Raw genomic sequence first — 16,811 nt, forward strand, 5'->3', positions numbered from 1 at the left:
AGCAGGGTATTTGCCCATTTTCCTCTTGGGACAGTGTTTAAAACTACAGGGATATTTCCCTCTCTGGCACTTTGTGAAATACAATTAACAATACTGGATCTTTTTTCCTTTTAACAAATCTGGTTTTTATTTAGGGAGGGGAGGAAAAAAGTAAAGGGTCTGAAGTTTCCCAACAAATTATTTCAAGCCTTTGAGAAGACAGTTTTAGGCTTTTTAAATAGTGTCTTTGTTTGAAATTCCCCCTTACCCCCACCCTCTTGCTCTCTGACCATTAAAATGTGGGTTTTCTTCCAAACTAGATTGCTCAATTAAAGCCCTTCTTTTGTAATACCCCAATGCTTTAAATGGGAAAAGGACTGCTGTAGGCCACCTTGTGAAACCTTTTAAAGGTTCCTGGACTCTTTTGATCTTTAAAAAAAAAAAAAGGCAAAAGAACACATAAACTACCTGGCATTTTCCATATCACTCTGCTGCCCTCTAACATGCAAACTTGGAAGAATAATGGAGATGGGGTGGGCGGGGGTGGGGAATGCCCTGCTCTCCTTTCTGCATTTGTGAGATGGAGCTATTATCTCCCTCTTCTTCCATCGCAGAGCAAGGAATCCAATCGAGATAGCACCTGTGAGACTGCTCTGAGTCCTCTGAACAGACACTCTTATCTGGCAATAATGTACCCTCACTGTAAACCTGGAGAGACTTCCCTCTGAGACTTCTGACAGCCTCATTTCTGGTCTGGAGTCAAGAGAATCAAGATAATTATTCCTTCAATACCAAAGACACAGTTACCTTTTAGTCAGACTCTCATGATTCCTGCTCTGGGACGGTACTCTATTCTTTTAGCCGTTATCTATTCATCTCAAAGAGAGGATTGCACTTCCCAAGAACTGCTCATCAAGGGATATTACTCTGTTAGAAAACTCTTTGAATAAATGACATTATTTTATGGGTCCCAGACTCCATGAGGAGAACTCAAGACACAATGAAATGGTGACTTCCACAAGCTGAGGATTTAATATTGATGTCCCAATTCCCACTGCCTGGTGTGAAACATTAACGTACCACATTCAGGGTGCCCCCTGCCCACACCTCATAACTTTGGCCTTCAGTATAGTGCCAAATGAAACATTAGACCTCGATGATTCCTAGTTTATTGCATGCAAAGCAAACTGGCAAGCGTCAATACCCTGGAACTGGGGGTCTGGAGTCACTTCAACTGGAGAAAATCACACGGCATTTGTCAGTCTGGGGGGAAGTTTTCTACTAGGAGGAATCTGAAAGGGAACAGTTAGGTGTCTGTGTTTCTTAATAAGATGATTTAAAAAACAAGAAGTCCTTAACTCTCAGGAAATGCTTGACATTGGTTTGCTGGGCGAGTGCCAAGTGTTCTGGGGGAATATATACTTTATCAAACAAACCCATTCCGAAGGGTCATGTAAGTCAAGTGGATACTTGTGAATATGAGCAAGATAGTGGTTTTCCCACGGTTTTTCCCCCACTCCCATGCTGATTATAAGTATCTTCAGTCTCCTGGGGAACATGAAGTTAAAGCAAATTAAGCCAACAGGATAGTCCATCAAGAAGGCGCTGTTCTCAGGATGGTTGCAGGAGCTCCTGGTTCCCAACCAGCATTCCCAACCACTCACCCCACTTGCTGCCTTAATGAAACTATCACCCTGGCCCTGTCCTGATCCAAATAGGACCTGATGTGGACCAGGCTACTGTCCTATTACCTGTAAGTCTATTTTGGAAGTTGTGAGCAGGCAAATTGTGGGGCACATGAGGTCCGCACATGTGTTGTTAGGCCCACAATGTTGAAAAACAAAAACAAAAAAATTCAAATGGGTTGCCAACACTTAAAAACCAGGAGATTCCACATAAAAGTCCAGATTTCCGGCTTCACTTTAAGAATTCCGAAGATCTGGCAGCTCTGGGTTCATGTTACCCCGTGACAACGGGCTGGAGCTGAGCTGCACTGCCCATTTCAGATGGAGTGTGCACACGCTGAGGGCTGTGCACACACTGAGGGCTGTGTACATGCCGAGGGCCACGTCCCCCCTGGGCTGCTTCACTTGCTTGTGATGTGGGCAGACCCAGAGGTATGTCTATCTATGACTCCAGTTTTACTACTACTTATTAGTTCATGTCACTATCTCCTTCCACTCAGAAAGAGAGACCACCTTGCAGCATCTTCAAAGAGGCAGCATGGGGCAGTGGGAGTCTTAGACTGGTGGTTAGTGAGGAGGTAGACACCATCATATCTTTAAGAGCAATAGAGCAAAGAACCAGAAGTAACAGATGCCAGCTGCAGGGAGGCAGATGGAGACTCCACCCAAGGAAAGGCTTTTCAACATTTACCCAGTTCTCCTACTCCTACCATTACCTATCTATTTCTACATTACCTATCTATATTATCTTTAATGACAAAGCCCTGTGAACTCCAAAATTCTTGTTTATCAAGCAGGGGATCATTAAGGACACATGGATCTCTAAAATTTCTGATTTCTTATATACTAACGGGCGGCTCAGTATAGGGGGAAAATGAATATGGACTTTTGAGTCAAATATTGTATCAGAATTTGAGGAACATCCCTTAATTTTTAATAGATTTTACTGTAGAAAATAAAGACAGTATTCAGACTGCATCTGTCAAGTGCACGTCCCGATGCTCTGTAGGAGGGTCACATGCTGGTACAGTGGGGTGGGGGCCCCACATCTCAGTGGGTATGTGACCATGTCGTCCCTGAAGGTGGCAGACATTTCTGCTGTCAACCATTCAAGAAGGGATGAATACTTAGAGAGGAGGAGAGGAGGATGACAGGTGTGTCTTGGGCATGAAAAGAAGATACTGTCTGGGCTGCAGCTTTTCTCTCGAGTCTGGGGGTGGTCCACAAAATGGGCTTTTGCCTCACTGAGATAAGCCAAGGGATAAGCAAAGGGCAGATGGGTCTTTATGTAATTCTGTGTTTATTCTTTTGTTACTCTTTAATCTTCAGTAAAGTTATACTTCAACATTAAAAAAAAAAGAAAGAAAGATACAGCTGACCTTTGAACAACATGGGTTTGAACTGCATCATCCACTTACACGTGGGTTTTTTTCAGTGGTATGCACTTGGCTGCAGAACCACATATGCAGAAGGCCAATGATAACTTCTATGCGGATTCTCAAGTTCAAGGAGGATGGGTGCTCCTAACCCCCGTGCTGCTCAAGGGTCAACTGTACATACACGTATGAGTTTAAAAACTGTCTCAAAAAGGGAAACCTGTAAAAATATCTGCTACAAATGATGAGGCTGGACAGGAAAAGGCAGGTAGTAAGCACATCCATTCTTTTCCCACGAAAAGTGGTTTTCACAACTTCCCCGGTGAGCAGCTCACCTTGAGGTCCAGCGGAAGCTTGTTGGCGGTGAACACGCTCAGCTTGATCTGGGGAATACTGATTTTGAGATTCTCAAAGTAGTATCGGATTGGCGTCCCACCTTGCTCAGCTGTCTTTTCATGGAGGTTTTCATCATATTTTTCCACCTCTGGCACAAAGGTAGAATTGTTGTGTTGTTTTTTTTTTTAAATAAGTCTCCTTAAAAAGTCTCATGATTCAAATACTTCAGGCACATTGAAAAGAAATTCATAGGAAGATGAAAACATTTATCTCTTTAAATTTAGCTTTTCAGGGTTCAGTAATACATATAGTGTCCTGATATCACTTCTATATAAAAGCAGATCTGGTTCACGTTTATCAAAAAAGTACAATAGCTTAAACTACTGATTTGCGACTCTGCACCACCTGGCAGATATAATCTCTGGAAAAAACAATCCAGGTTGGGAAAGTCAAGGTCATGGGATACTTTCTAGAAACCCTGTCCTTATCATCATTATTATTACTATAAATGACCCAGATTTATGAATTTATTTCAGAAAATAATATCAAAATAAGTACTTGGATCGTAGTTTCATTCCTCATAATGAACATGACCAATTAAATGATGAATCTGAGCAAAACATAATGTCTTAAAAAGAAACAGGCTGCAGGCTATAAAGAACCGACATCAGGACAAGGGATGCTCTCTCTCCCAAACAGTTGTCATTATTTATTTATTTATCTATTTATTTATTTTTTGTCACACTGTGAAGCCTATGGGATCTTACTGCCTCGAACAGGGATCAAACCTGGGCCCTTGGTAGCGAGAGTGTAGAGTCCTAACTACTGGACTGCCAGGGAATTCCCATTGGACATCACTTAAATAGCACATGAAAGCAGATTAGTCACTTGCTATCTCATGAAGTACAAGGGACAAATGTGAGCTACCACACAGCAGTGTGCTCTTCAGCTTGATGCTGGTCCCCACATCTGTGTGGGCAGCTCATTCGCACTTGGATTTATGTGCCTTAGAAATAAAACCAAAGGGACTATACATAGCTACACATCAAACAAATTTACACTGGAAGCTTTTATAGTTCTATTTATAGAAAGAGGGGAATAGGTTTAACAAAAAAAAAAAAAGGTAGCACAACAAAGACAGGCTTATCTGTATTCAGGGAACAGGAATAGTTATAGAAAGTGGAGAAGATTCCTCAGTGAAAGGCAGGCAAGGATTTTATAAAAGTCTAAATCCACTAGACAATGCATGGGGAGAAATCTATTTAGAGCAACTTACAAGAAGAGCATGTCCAATCAAATTTAAAGTAAAACTTCCCAGGAAGTTACCCAAAGAGAGCAGATACCTGGCAGCAGGCTCAAGTGGCTTTCTGAATACAAACACACACTGGCGTTTCCACCCAAAGTGGAAAACGCAGCATTAGACAGACAGGATTTCGCTCTTGACCCCAAATACGCTTAAAGCTTAAATTCTAAGTCTGGGATAAAAAGAGCAAAAACATTTTTCTTGCGCTGTGTGCATGTATGTTCCTATTTCACAGATCCCCAGGAATTTTCTTCCCCCTAGCCAACATGGCCAGATAAACATTAAAAGTCTCAATCTTATCACTTCTTTAGGCTTAATATTTAGTCTTCAAAAGATTAAGCATTACTGACTTCTTTCTAAGCTGTATAAACAGTCTTGAAAGGCCATGATGAGGATCTAAACAAAGAGACGACAGCTAAATAATTTCTGGAGCATCACTGGAAAATTTAGGTTTTTCAATAGCTTACCTTACTCCCCTCTCCAAAAATAGTAAAATAACTGGAAACCTCTGTAATTAAGTTAAGGCATAAGGGTATAGATGTTAAAACATATAAAGTTAAGGGGTTGAGGCTGGCCAATTTTCTTCCTCAGCTAAACCAAAGCAACTGCTGAAGGGATTTCTGATTCTTGGCCCTAAGTCTGTTTAATAAACAGAGGTTAGGAAACAAAGTGCTCTGCTAAATGAATAATATCATTTCTGCCATCCTAAAGCAGATGTGTCAAAAAAAAAAAAAACGAACAAGAAACAAAGAGGAACAAAAGACTGCTTCCCAAAGGCTTGCCCTGGGTATGCTTGGGTTCTGGAAGGCCCTCCATATGCAGGTATACCTCACTGCCTGTCAACGGGCAACACTGAGAAAGAGAACTGGACCCCAAGCCTTAGCTTCCCCACTCAGACCGTGAATTGAGAAGGGAGCTCGCCAGGCATCTAGAGGCTACCTATTTTCACAAGCAGACTAAAAAACGCCACCCTAGGGCCAATTCCCAGATGTTCCAAACCTGGAACACTGGACATTACCTGATTCGGCTTGATCGTAGCCAAAGAAACTCAGCAGCTTGAGGAGCAGTTTCTCCTCAATTTGTACCGTGAATCTCTGAGCCGTGACCATCAGGTGCTAGAGAGAAAGAAATTCTGATTTACAGTGTGAACATCAGAGGAACTTTCATCTGCAACCTAAGAAGGCCCCAGTGGTACGGCATGGTCTCTCAATGTGATTTCATAATCATATTGCCAATTTTCTTTTGCCTCATCTCTCTCCATTGTTATAATGAACTCAAAATTCCAGAAGATGTTTAATAGACGATTCACCATGGTGAACTCACGATCCACCATGCTTAATTGATAATTCGCCTGTCAGTTAGTCAGGATAACGTTCTCAGATGCACCATGCTACTGAGTTCACGTGGACGGCATCTGGTTCAGGGAGTGGCACTGGACTTGTGAAAGTGAGGGCCACACGCAGGCACGGCTCCCACTGGCCCTGGTAACAAACGACCAGAAATATGAGGAGCAACCTCTTACTCTCATTTTCCCAGACAAGCTAGCACTGCAACACTAGCTGTACATGAAGACTTCTCCAGGAAAGAAAGCGTATCATTTTTTGAATGATCCACTTTTAGTATGATCTGCTTTTAGTAAACACCGTGGCAGCTCAAGGTGTCTGTCCCAAGTCAGGCCCCTCCTACCCCTTGTCCAGTAGCCTGAGATTATTTTTTTTTTAATTTATTTTGTTGAAGTATAGCTGTTTTACAATGCTGTGTGTTAATTTATGGATTATAATATTAATAATATATCTAGACCATGCCCGGTCATGATCAGTCTAGAAGATGCTATACTTTCCTGCAGAGACTTCATAGTGAAAAACATACACTCTGATGGATTCAGTCCTATCACCTGAGAATCATCAATAACACAACCGAGAATATAAAGTTTAAAGAGAAGCTTCCATCAATCCAGCTACACAACGTGTTGAGTTGCTTGTGCCTTTACTCTCCTGGACTATTGCCATTTGCGGCCTGCACTGCTGCTCAGAGCCTGGGCTGTGAGAGGACAAAGCAAGTCCACCAGCCTACCTTGTAGATGTTGGTCAGCGCGCTCTTACTGGGGAACTTCACTGCATTCACCTGCACGGCTGGGCCTGTCTCAATGACCTCATTCTCGTTGCTCAGAGGGGTCACGTAGAGCATGAAGGGCTGAGTGGTGCCAATGAGCTGGTTGTCCACCTGGGACATGAAAAGGCAGTGACAAAAACAGACAAGTTTCTCAGTTTTCATTTTTACCTTTAACTGGGTCTTGAAATATGTAGGTCACTCAGAAAGTACCTTTGGAAAAACATATCTCTACTAAACCCAGCAACAATAATGGTAATAGTAACAGTAATAGGAGGTATACTTTATTTGGTGAGTACTGTGTGTCAAGGGTGCTTTCCTGGTGGCTCAGTGGTAAAGAATCTGCTGGCCAAGGCATGAGACACAGGTTTGATCCCCAAGTCGGGAAGATCCCCTGGAGAAGAAAATGGCAACCCATTCCACTATTCTTGCCTGGGAAATCCCTGGGACAGAGGAGCCTAGTGGGCTACAGTCTATGGGGTCGAAAAAGAGTCAGACATGACTGAGCGAGTAAACAACATCATGTGCCAAGCACTGAGCTAGTCCCCGCACAAGGATCATCTCAGCAAGTCCCACGACTGCCAGGCTGTCCGAGTTATTAAAGCTGCATCCTCACCACAACCTCCTGGGGACCATCTCTGTCCTCACGTCACAGGTGAAGACACCGAGAAGAGACACCCCTGTTGAAGGCTGTACACCTAGTCAGTGACAGAACAAGAACTGGACTCCAATTCTCTCTGTCCCCAAAGCGTAGACTTTCAGCCAACAGGTTACTGATGCCTCTCTCGTTCCAAATTCCCTGAATAAGAAGAACTCAAACCAGTCAATCCTAAAAGAAATCAACCCTGAATATTCACTAGAAGGACTGATGCTGAAGCTGAAACGCCAATACATTAGCCATCTGATGCGAAGAGCTGACTCACTGGAAAAGACCCTGATGCTGGGAAAGACTGAGGGCAAGAGGAGAAGGGGGCGATAGAGGATGAACTAGTTAGACAGCATCACCAACTCAATGGACATGAGTTTGAGCAACTTTAAAAACATTGCTGACTATCTTCTCACTTGTATTGTTCACAATGAGAAACTGGTTGTCATTCTCACCTTTGTTCCTTGGAAGGAACATGCTTTTTTAGTCTGGATGTTTTATCACTGGTTTTGAGTAACTGATTATAATGTACCTTGGTATAGCTTCCATTATGTGTGTGTGTGGCAAGGGGGGTGGTGTGAATGTGGCTTTGTATTTGAGCTGCTTCTGTGAGTTTATAGTTTTCACTAAGTTTGAAATTTTTATGGTCAAAATTTCTTCAAATATTTTCTGTCCTCTCCTCTCTCTCTCTTCTGGGGATTCCAATTATCTATATAGTATTGATATTGGGTTGATTGAAATTTTATCATAGGTCACTGATGCTGGTCTCTTTGTGGGTTTCTAGGTTTTGATTCCTCGGATTGTTTTTCTCTGGGTATTTTTATTTCAACGGTTTCTCTTGTTATAAGTTCAATCATCGTTTTTTTTCTTCACTGTGTCATCTGCTTCTGATCAAATCCAGTGTTTTTTCCATTTCATTTTAATTTCTAGAAGTTTGATTTGAGATTTGACTATCTTCCAGGTCTCCACTTAACTTTTTGACCATGTGGAATAGAATACAGTTATAGTAAGTTTTAATGTCCTTCTTTGAATATTCTAATGTCTGTGTTAACGCTGGGTTGGTTTGGAATGATCACTGTTCTCATTATGTATTGTCTTTCCTTGCCCCTTGGCACACCTGATGATTTCTGACAGGATGTCAGACACTGTGGTTTTCATTCTGCTGGGTGTTGGATGTTTCTGTATTCCACTGAATCTGGAGCTTTGTTCAGGGTTACGGTTAATTTACTTGGAAACAGCTTGATCGTTTCAGAGCCTCCTTTTATACGACTGATTTGTTAGGTAGGTCTGGAGCAGTGCTCAGCTCAGGCCTCAACATGCACCATGGAGGCCCAAGACTTTCTGGAAGGCTCTTCCCAGTGTCCCATAATTATCAGTTTTCCCATTGCAGCTGGGGCTGAGCTGCAGACACTGTTCCTGTGAGCTTTTGAGAAGGTAGTCTCCTCATGTACACCTCTGATCTGTTGTGTCCTCTGTTGATCTCCGGAGATTTCCTTCTGTGCAGCATGCCCCTCCCAGGTCTGCTGTCCTATGAACTTTGGCTGCCTTGGTCCTAGGACTCTCAGTTCTGTTCAGCTCATCCACTCTACGGGCTCTGTCTCAGCCTTTCCACCTGGTGCAGGGCCTGAAAACTTTTTCAAGGCAGCAAGCTGGAGTGATGGAGAAGGAAATGGTAACCTACCCCAATATTCTTACCTGGAAATCCTAAGGACAGAGGAGCCAGGGGGACTACAGTCCACAGGGTTGCAAAGAGGCAGACACGACTTAGCAACCAAACAACAACAACAAAGCTGGAATGAATGCAAGGCTCACATCTTTTGTTCCCCACCTTTTGGAGATCACTGTCCTTTGTCACCTGATGTCTAGTGTCTTGAATCTGTTGTCTCTTTATTTTATCTGGATTTGGGGGGTGTTTCAGGTAGGACAGTAAATCAGATCCCTGTACTCCATCTTGGTCAGAAGCACAAATTCACTTCCCTAGCTTTTTTCTTTTCTCCCTGTGGTGAACTTCAGTTCCTCTAAATGATGGTTAGATTGATTTTCATTGTTTTCTCTGCTTGCAAGGTGGGGAACCAGCAGTCACCTTCTTCTGTGCCACCGTGACTAAGTTCTCCAAGTTACTGATAGACTAGCTACTATATTCAGAATTCTGCTGTCTGGAAAAATCAGTAAAGACAAATGTAGGTAAAAATGATTCTTTTCATAGGACAATTTTTTGACAGCCACAAGAAATTTGCACCAGAGCACTGAAGTTCCTAGAACATTAAAGGCTGATCTGGTCAGCTGTTCAGCAGGAAGAAAAAAAAACCAACAAGTTCTGAGCCTCCCCCACTCACCTGTACATCCTGTATGCTGAGTTCAAGCATGTGACTGGTGGCCAGCTGTGTGTAGTGCACGTTGATTCCCGTAAGACTTGCAAAGACCAGTTCTTCTGGGACTTTATTAATTAAAGACAACCCAATTCCACCTTCTAACTTCACAAGCACCTGAAAGAAAACCAAAATATGACACACTGGCAATTTAAATCAGAGCTTAAGGTAGCCAGGAGAGTACAAGAAAACACATGGCTTTAAGTCCCTCTATTCTGCCTCTGAGCCAATGAACACCACTTAAAGAAGAGTTGTAATTCTCACCTAGATGGCTCAAATTTCATCATCTCACTAGAAGCCTTCCTCTCCAGGCATACTCCTCACCCCAACCAGAACTCAGCAGTCATATGATAAAACCTCTGCTGGAGCACTGATGACATTTTGCATTTTATTACAGGAAAATAATTGTTTGAGAATCTTTCTCCCTATTTGGGAGGCAAGCTCTCCTTAAGTCATTCATTGAACATCCATAATATCCAATCTAGTGCTGTACATATAGGCATTTATGTTTTTTCAGAAGATTACTGAATAAATAAGGAATAAGTGTGCTTTATCACACTCACCTCATGTTCCTTTCCAAACCTGTCACTTTCTTTCCAATGTCCAAACAGGGACAGAGGAAGGAAGATGTCAGAGTCAGCTGGAGCCAAAAAAAGATAAGATCTAGTTTGCTTATTCTGTCTTCGGCCCTGTTTAAATTCTTTATTTTTTCATCTTACTCTAGCAATGTTTGTTCAGAGAAGGCAATGGCACCCCACTCCAGTACTCTTGCCTGGAAAATCCCATGGACAGAGGAGCCTGGCGGGCTGCAGTCCATGGGGTCGCTGAGAGTCAGGCACGACTAAGCGACTTCACTTTCCCTTTTCACTTTCATTCATTGGAGAAGGAAATGGCAACCCACTCCAGTATTCTTGCCTGGAGAATCCCAGGGACAGAGGAGCCTAGCACGCTGCCATCTATGGGGTCCCACAGAGTCGGAAACGACTGAAGCAACTTAGCAGCAGCAGCAGCAACAATGTTTGTTACATTCTGATTTGACCTGAGCTGTTATTTAACTAACATATTCACATATTCATGTTGTGATAACATTAAGTACTATGAAGTAACAAGGATACTTAGAAGTCATAGAGGACAGAGAGAAAAAACAAAAACAAAAAAAGGTCTCAACTGAGAAAATCAAACAGCAAAATTCCAAACCAATTTATAATGAAGATGTGACCTTGCAAGAGTTCAAACGTACTTCCAATTCCTGCTCTGTGTCTGGATTCTTTAATTTCTGCAGCTCTCGTTCAGTAACAGGAAGTTCATCCACTTCATATGATGAACGGTCACTTTTCCGTTGGGAGAAATCTGTTATCTGAGGTCAAATAAAACACTGTACTTATTAACAGGGCTCACACTTCCACTGCAAAACACACTCCACACCAATTGTATGAGTCAAAAGTCACCATGCACTCAATAATCCTATGGAAGTTAATGGTTTCCAAAGCACTGCTAAGGGAAGATTTATGTAATAATGAAGCAAACTTGGTTTTGAGTCTGTATGACTAACACCAAGCTGTGGACCTTGAGAGTTTCATACAGTGTGGGATAGGCATCTGTAGGTGATCCAGAATTATAGCTCAAGTCAAAATATGCAAAGCTCAGGATCACAGCATTCGTTTTTTGCCTTAAGAGAAGGGTGCTTTTTAAAGAAGTGTTGTGGATTAGGGTATACTGTCTCAGAGAGGTCACTGTTATGTATCATCATCATCTTTTCTTTTTCCTTAAATCGAATTCATCAGGCCCTGGTAAATGCGTTTCCAGCACAGACCTCTCCCTGAGCTAAAGACCCACACTTGTTCTGACTTCTGGACATTTTCCTGTAGATATCATATACTCAATAAGTTCAAAACTTAACTCCTCGCTTTCCCTCAGAAGTCTACTCTATACACATCTCTTTGTGATGTAGATTATCATCCTCTTAAATGCCCAAACTGAAATTTTGAAGGCCACTCTTGACTACTTCCTCTCTCTCATCCTCACAGTCAATCTGACCAACTCTACTCCTTAATAAGCTTTCATTTCTGATCATTTCTGTTCAGTCTCCTCATGTCCATCTCTTGCTGTGTATTCTGGTTTGAATCACCACCTCTCATCCAGGTCTTTCCTAACTGGCTTTTTCTCCATTTCCAATCTCATTCCACTCCAACTCTCCATACTGCAGCCAAAGTGAGCAAGTCAAAATAAATTTCTGATCATGGCACCCTCTTGATTCTTTGTTGCCATAGAAAAAACACAAAATCTTTAGCATGTGTTAGGCTTTTTTAACGTTCTGGCCCCTTGTACCATCTCCTGCCTCTTTCTTAGCACATTCTATGGCCCAGTCAGATCATTCTTTTCTATCTCCAGGCCTTCACTCATCAACCTCCCAAATATATATAATGTACTTACTTTGTTTATTGTTTATGGTTTATCTTCTCCACTACAGTGTAAGCTCCAGCACAGCAGGGAACTTTGTTTGTTCACTAGTCTAGGTTCAGTACGTAAAACTGTGCCTGGCTCTAACAGGTGCTCCGTAAATAACTGCTGAGTTAACACTCTTATTCTTAGGGCACAGCGCCCCTGCCTTTCCTTCTTCTTCTTTTTTTTGGCCACACCACAGGGCATGTGGGATCTTAGTTCCCTTGAAATGGATCAGACCCTCACCCTTGCATTGGAAGTGCCCAGTCTTAACCACTGGACAGCTAGGGAGTCCCCTGTCTTTCCTTCTTGATTTGGCTAACTCCTTCCAGTTAACCTTTAGAGCTCACCTTAAGTATTACTTAGCTTAGAAAGCCCCTCTCCAAATCTGGGCATACAAATCCTTTCTAGATACTACTCATAACACCGTCCACTCCTACTTTCAAACCATAACATTTTAAACTGTCTGATTACAGACCTCATAGATCTTCTTGTTGTTACTGTTATTAATATATCAATTATTTAAATATATAATAAACATACATAATGATGGATAATAATATGCACTATTCTTGACAGTATCTTCTTTAATTCTCATACTTTACTCATCCTTTTTTTAAATGACATAAAGAGTTGATTTACGACGCTGTGTTAGTTTCATGTGTATAGCATGTAATTCAGTTATACATATATATTTATCTTTTTTTTCAGATTATTTTTCCTGTGTTGTGCTTAGTCGCTCAGTCATGTCCGACTCTTTGCAACCCAATGGACTCCTCAGTCCATGAGGATTCTCCAGGCAAGAATACTGGACTGGGTTGCCATGCCCTCCTCCAGGGGATCTTCCCAACCCAGGGATCAAACTAAGGTCTCCCACATTTCCTTATAAGTTACAATAAATTAATTCTTATACTTTTTAAAATACCATCTTGTATCTTACTTATACTTTAATTCTTATAACAGCTTTGTAAGGCAGGTCTTATCTCCATTTTATAAATAAAGACACGATATCCTCATGTTCAGCATAGATATTTCAATAAATATTCATTGAATGACTCACAGGGAGAACACTGAGTTTCATGTCAGTTCTTACAATAAAGTATCACCTGGAGCGCTCTAGTTGGTCCATCTGGAACAACTCTAATGGACAGCATTCCAGAACCAGGCCTCATTTTTTGGTTAATAAATTGTTGCTCAGGTGGAACTGGCCCCAGAAGCTCCATGGAAGTGTCCGGACCAAGAACAACTTCAGCTCCATCAAACAAACCGGAGAGCCCTCCTTTGGCCTAAAGGACAGAGGAAAGATGTATGAGAAAAGGCAAAGGCACTAACTGACAATTTAACATGTCATTTGAAACAAGTCACCAAATTTAAACTCACTTCTGAAGGGTGAAGGTCAACATACAGCAAAACTTGTACTATTTTTTCAGTCTTAGAGTTGATTAAAAAAACTTACTAGGGCAAGATGGAAACTTATACTGCATGAATTTAGGAAATTCTGGGTAAGATAATTCCACAAATACAGCAGTATATTAGTTTAGTGATAACTTCTAGTCATTAAGATGCACATAAAAAATAAAAAAGTACCGAAAGTCCTGTTTCTTTGAGTGTTCTCCCTAGGGCTGGCTTAAAAATCTGAAACATTCTGAAAATTTAAAAATTATCATCATCACTCAGCTTTCCAATAAAAAGAAAATTCTGAATTGAAAACCTCCCCAACATGCATATGGCTGGACCATCAAATATCAAAGATGGTGCCTCTTCTAAAATAAAACATGGAATTGTGAATGTCATTGATATTAGGGCCTTTGGAGAAAAACACCTTCTTGCTACATGCCACAGGTAAAAACGGAAAGTCTATAGGATGCCTTTGGGAGAGTGCACACAGGGCTAGAGAAAATGATAGCAAAAGTGTCTAGATTCCCTCTTGTTAGTTTTTAAACAGTGAGTAATGAGAAGGAAAATTTAGACTGGGTTTCTAGGACAGATTTCAACATTGAGAAACATTTTATGACTGTTTCAGGTTTAGAAGAACGTGCATACAACCTTATAAGGGTAGTGTCAGAAAATGTTTTAATGCCTTCAATTACTTTATTCAGAATAATAAGATTGAAACAAGCTTATTTCCCTAACCAAAACACATTTTGCTTTGTTGAATACTGTTATTATAGGGTCACTCACAACCAGACAAATGATGAAATAGATTCAAGAAACAACAAACACCAGAAAGGGATTTGCAGGGCGAGGGGATCCTCTAAAAGAATTGGAATTACAAGGGCTTTAGAAACAAACCAGAAGTAAAGTCGGGGTCAGACACAGAACCCAACAATTATAACAAGCCCTCTTTTGCCTCTAGAAGTCTGAACTGTACTGCTAATTGAAAATCACAAATCCATTCCAGATGTGTGTTTCATATAAGCAGCTTGTCTTTGATGAAAAAAGCTCAGGGCAATAGAGATAAAGAAAATAAATCTCACCAAACAGCAGTCAGAGGCTCCTTACAGTTTTGCTTGCTGCCCTGGAGAACAGCTCTCATTATGGAAGGACAGCCAGGTTTCCTCCAGGTCAGACACACTAAGACCTAGCCTGGGCCTGATGTTCTAGCATTTGCCTTTTGGGTAAAACTGAGGCAGAAGCTCTATGCCCAAACCTCTCATGTATCTTCCCAGTTACCCATCTCAGAGCCATGGTACCATTCTTGGCCTGAAGCCAGAAGGAGAGAAAATCCAAATTCCTGGTAATTTTCCAAACACACATTTGCTTATAAAGTACCCAGGAGTTTTGCATGCGGTGAAGTGGCTGAGTTGAAGGCAGGGGAGATTTGACCAGTACTCTTAATTTTGACATTTGCTACAATTAAATGTTTATTTGGGCACTACTAAGAATGCACAAGTAAACAGAATCTAGAGCTTGCAGAGCACTTGAAAATTATTCACCATCTCATAGAACACTTTATAAAAGGCAGTTTTAACTTCACAGGTATAAAACAAACCCATCTAACTTATGGTGAGCTTTTAGGTGACATTTTTCTCTCTCTCTTTTTAAAACTTCATAGGTAATTTATCTCATCAAAGGAAAAAAAAATCCAGATAAGCCAAGGTGGGGGGTGGGGGTTGGGGGGTGGGGGTGGGGACATCACTCAGAGGCAACCATTCCCAAAACATTTCTTGTATGTCACCTTCAAGAACATTTCCTGGGTAAATACACACAGATGCACTAAGCTTCATGGTTTTCCTGACTAAAATAAAATAATACATATTTGCTCTATAACTTTTTTTCTCCCCATTCAACATCTCATGTATATCCTAAATGAGACTCTGTTTCGGAAAAAAAAGGCTCAACCACTACTTGCTCCAACTGAGGATGCCAAAACCTACTGACCTGGACCACCAGCCCATGTAGCCCACAGGTCAGCTTCCCTTCTCGGAAACTCCAAGTCTGGGTTGTGCTCCGCCTACGGTCAGGCTTCCTAAGCATTAGTGGCTCGTATCTGGAAGAAAGGAAAAAGCAACGAGTCCTGTGAGTCAAACACTTCAGGTCTGAAGAGAATATCAGGATGATGGTTTTACTCTTCTAGCTTCTAATATCTTCTGCCCTGGAAATCTAACAGACAGTTTGCTTGAATCCTATGGCAATTAGGTTATCTCTCGATGAGGAAAGAAGAATAAAATAAAATGGAAACCAGTGAGGTCAACAAATACGAATACTTAGGGATTCATAATTTAATAAATGCAATATGGGTTTTCTTGCTTTCTCACAATGGCAAGTTATCATGCAGTCTCATGCAGTATGCAAAGAGTTTTAAAAATATTTTCAAAAATCTTTTCTCTTTTACTTCCAAATACTTTTATTTTATATTGAGTTTTAACTTGTAAGTCCTATAAAGTCATTTTGGAAGTAAACAAGGTATTACCTGAAAACAGACACTGACTACATGGGCAAACTGAGATATAGGCTAATAACTTATTCAAAGTTAAAGAGCTGATTTGAATTCAAGGAGTTAAGTCATAAAAACACATTTGATTATTTTCTTAATAATTTATTTCTGCTTTCAAAAGATTTAACAAAATTCTTAGACTAAAAACCAAACTTTTCCCTTCTAGGGAGCTCTGGTCATGAAATGCCTCCCAAAGTATGGTTGAATTTATGACCATCAGGGGACCCTGTCAACTACAAATTGGTGCTTGCCAAGGGCATCTCAGGCCTCCCTGGTGGCTCAGCAGTAAAGAATCCATCTGCAATGCAAGAGATGTGGGTTCAATCCCTGGGTGAGGAATATCCCCTGGAGGAGGGCATGGCAACCCACTCCAATATTCTTGCTGGGAAAACTCCATGGACAGAGGAACCTGGCGGGCTACAGTCAATGGGATTGCAGAGTCAGACATGACTGAAGTGACTGAGCACGTTCACTTCTAGGGAGCAATGGCAGATAGACGTTTGGCTGAAAACAAATTCACTTTTCATAACATATCCCTCTTGTTTGATTTTTTTTTTTTTAACGTCTCCATGGGCATTTCCATAATAACTTTTAAAAACGAAAAACCCAATACTTATATTTGGAAATAA

At 41.2% G+C, this 16,811-nt stretch overlaps 1 protein-coding gene across 1 annotated transcript in view; it reads right to left on the reverse strand.

The window, feature by feature from the left end:
- Nucleotides 1-16,811, reverse strand: part of VPS13D (vacuolar protein sorting 13 homolog D) — a 260,686-nt gene that overhangs the window by 107,306 nt on the left and 136,569 nt on the right. Inside the window, exons 55-61 of the mRNA XM_068986146.1 lie at nt 15,627-15,735; nt 13,352-13,531; nt 11,044-11,160; nt 9,771-9,920; nt 6,753-6,902; nt 5,698-5,794; nt 3,376-3,524 (exon numbers count right to left, since the gene is read on the reverse strand). Coding sequence (XP_068842247.1) covers nt 3,376-3,524; nt 5,698-5,794; nt 6,753-6,902; nt 9,771-9,920; nt 11,044-11,160; nt 13,352-13,531; nt 15,627-15,735 — 952 coding nt within the window. The remainder of the gene's footprint in view (nt 1-3,375; nt 3,525-5,697; nt 5,795-6,752; nt 6,903-9,770; nt 9,921-11,043; nt 11,161-13,351; nt 13,532-15,626; nt 15,736-16,811) is intronic.

This window comes from Capricornis sumatraensis, chromosome 14 (genome assembly GCF_032405125.1).
Source record: "Capricornis sumatraensis isolate serow.1 chromosome 14, serow.2, whole genome shotgun sequence".
In the NCBI taxonomy this organism is placed as follows: domain Eukaryota; kingdom Metazoa; phylum Chordata; class Mammalia; order Artiodactyla; family Bovidae; genus Capricornis; species Capricornis sumatraensis.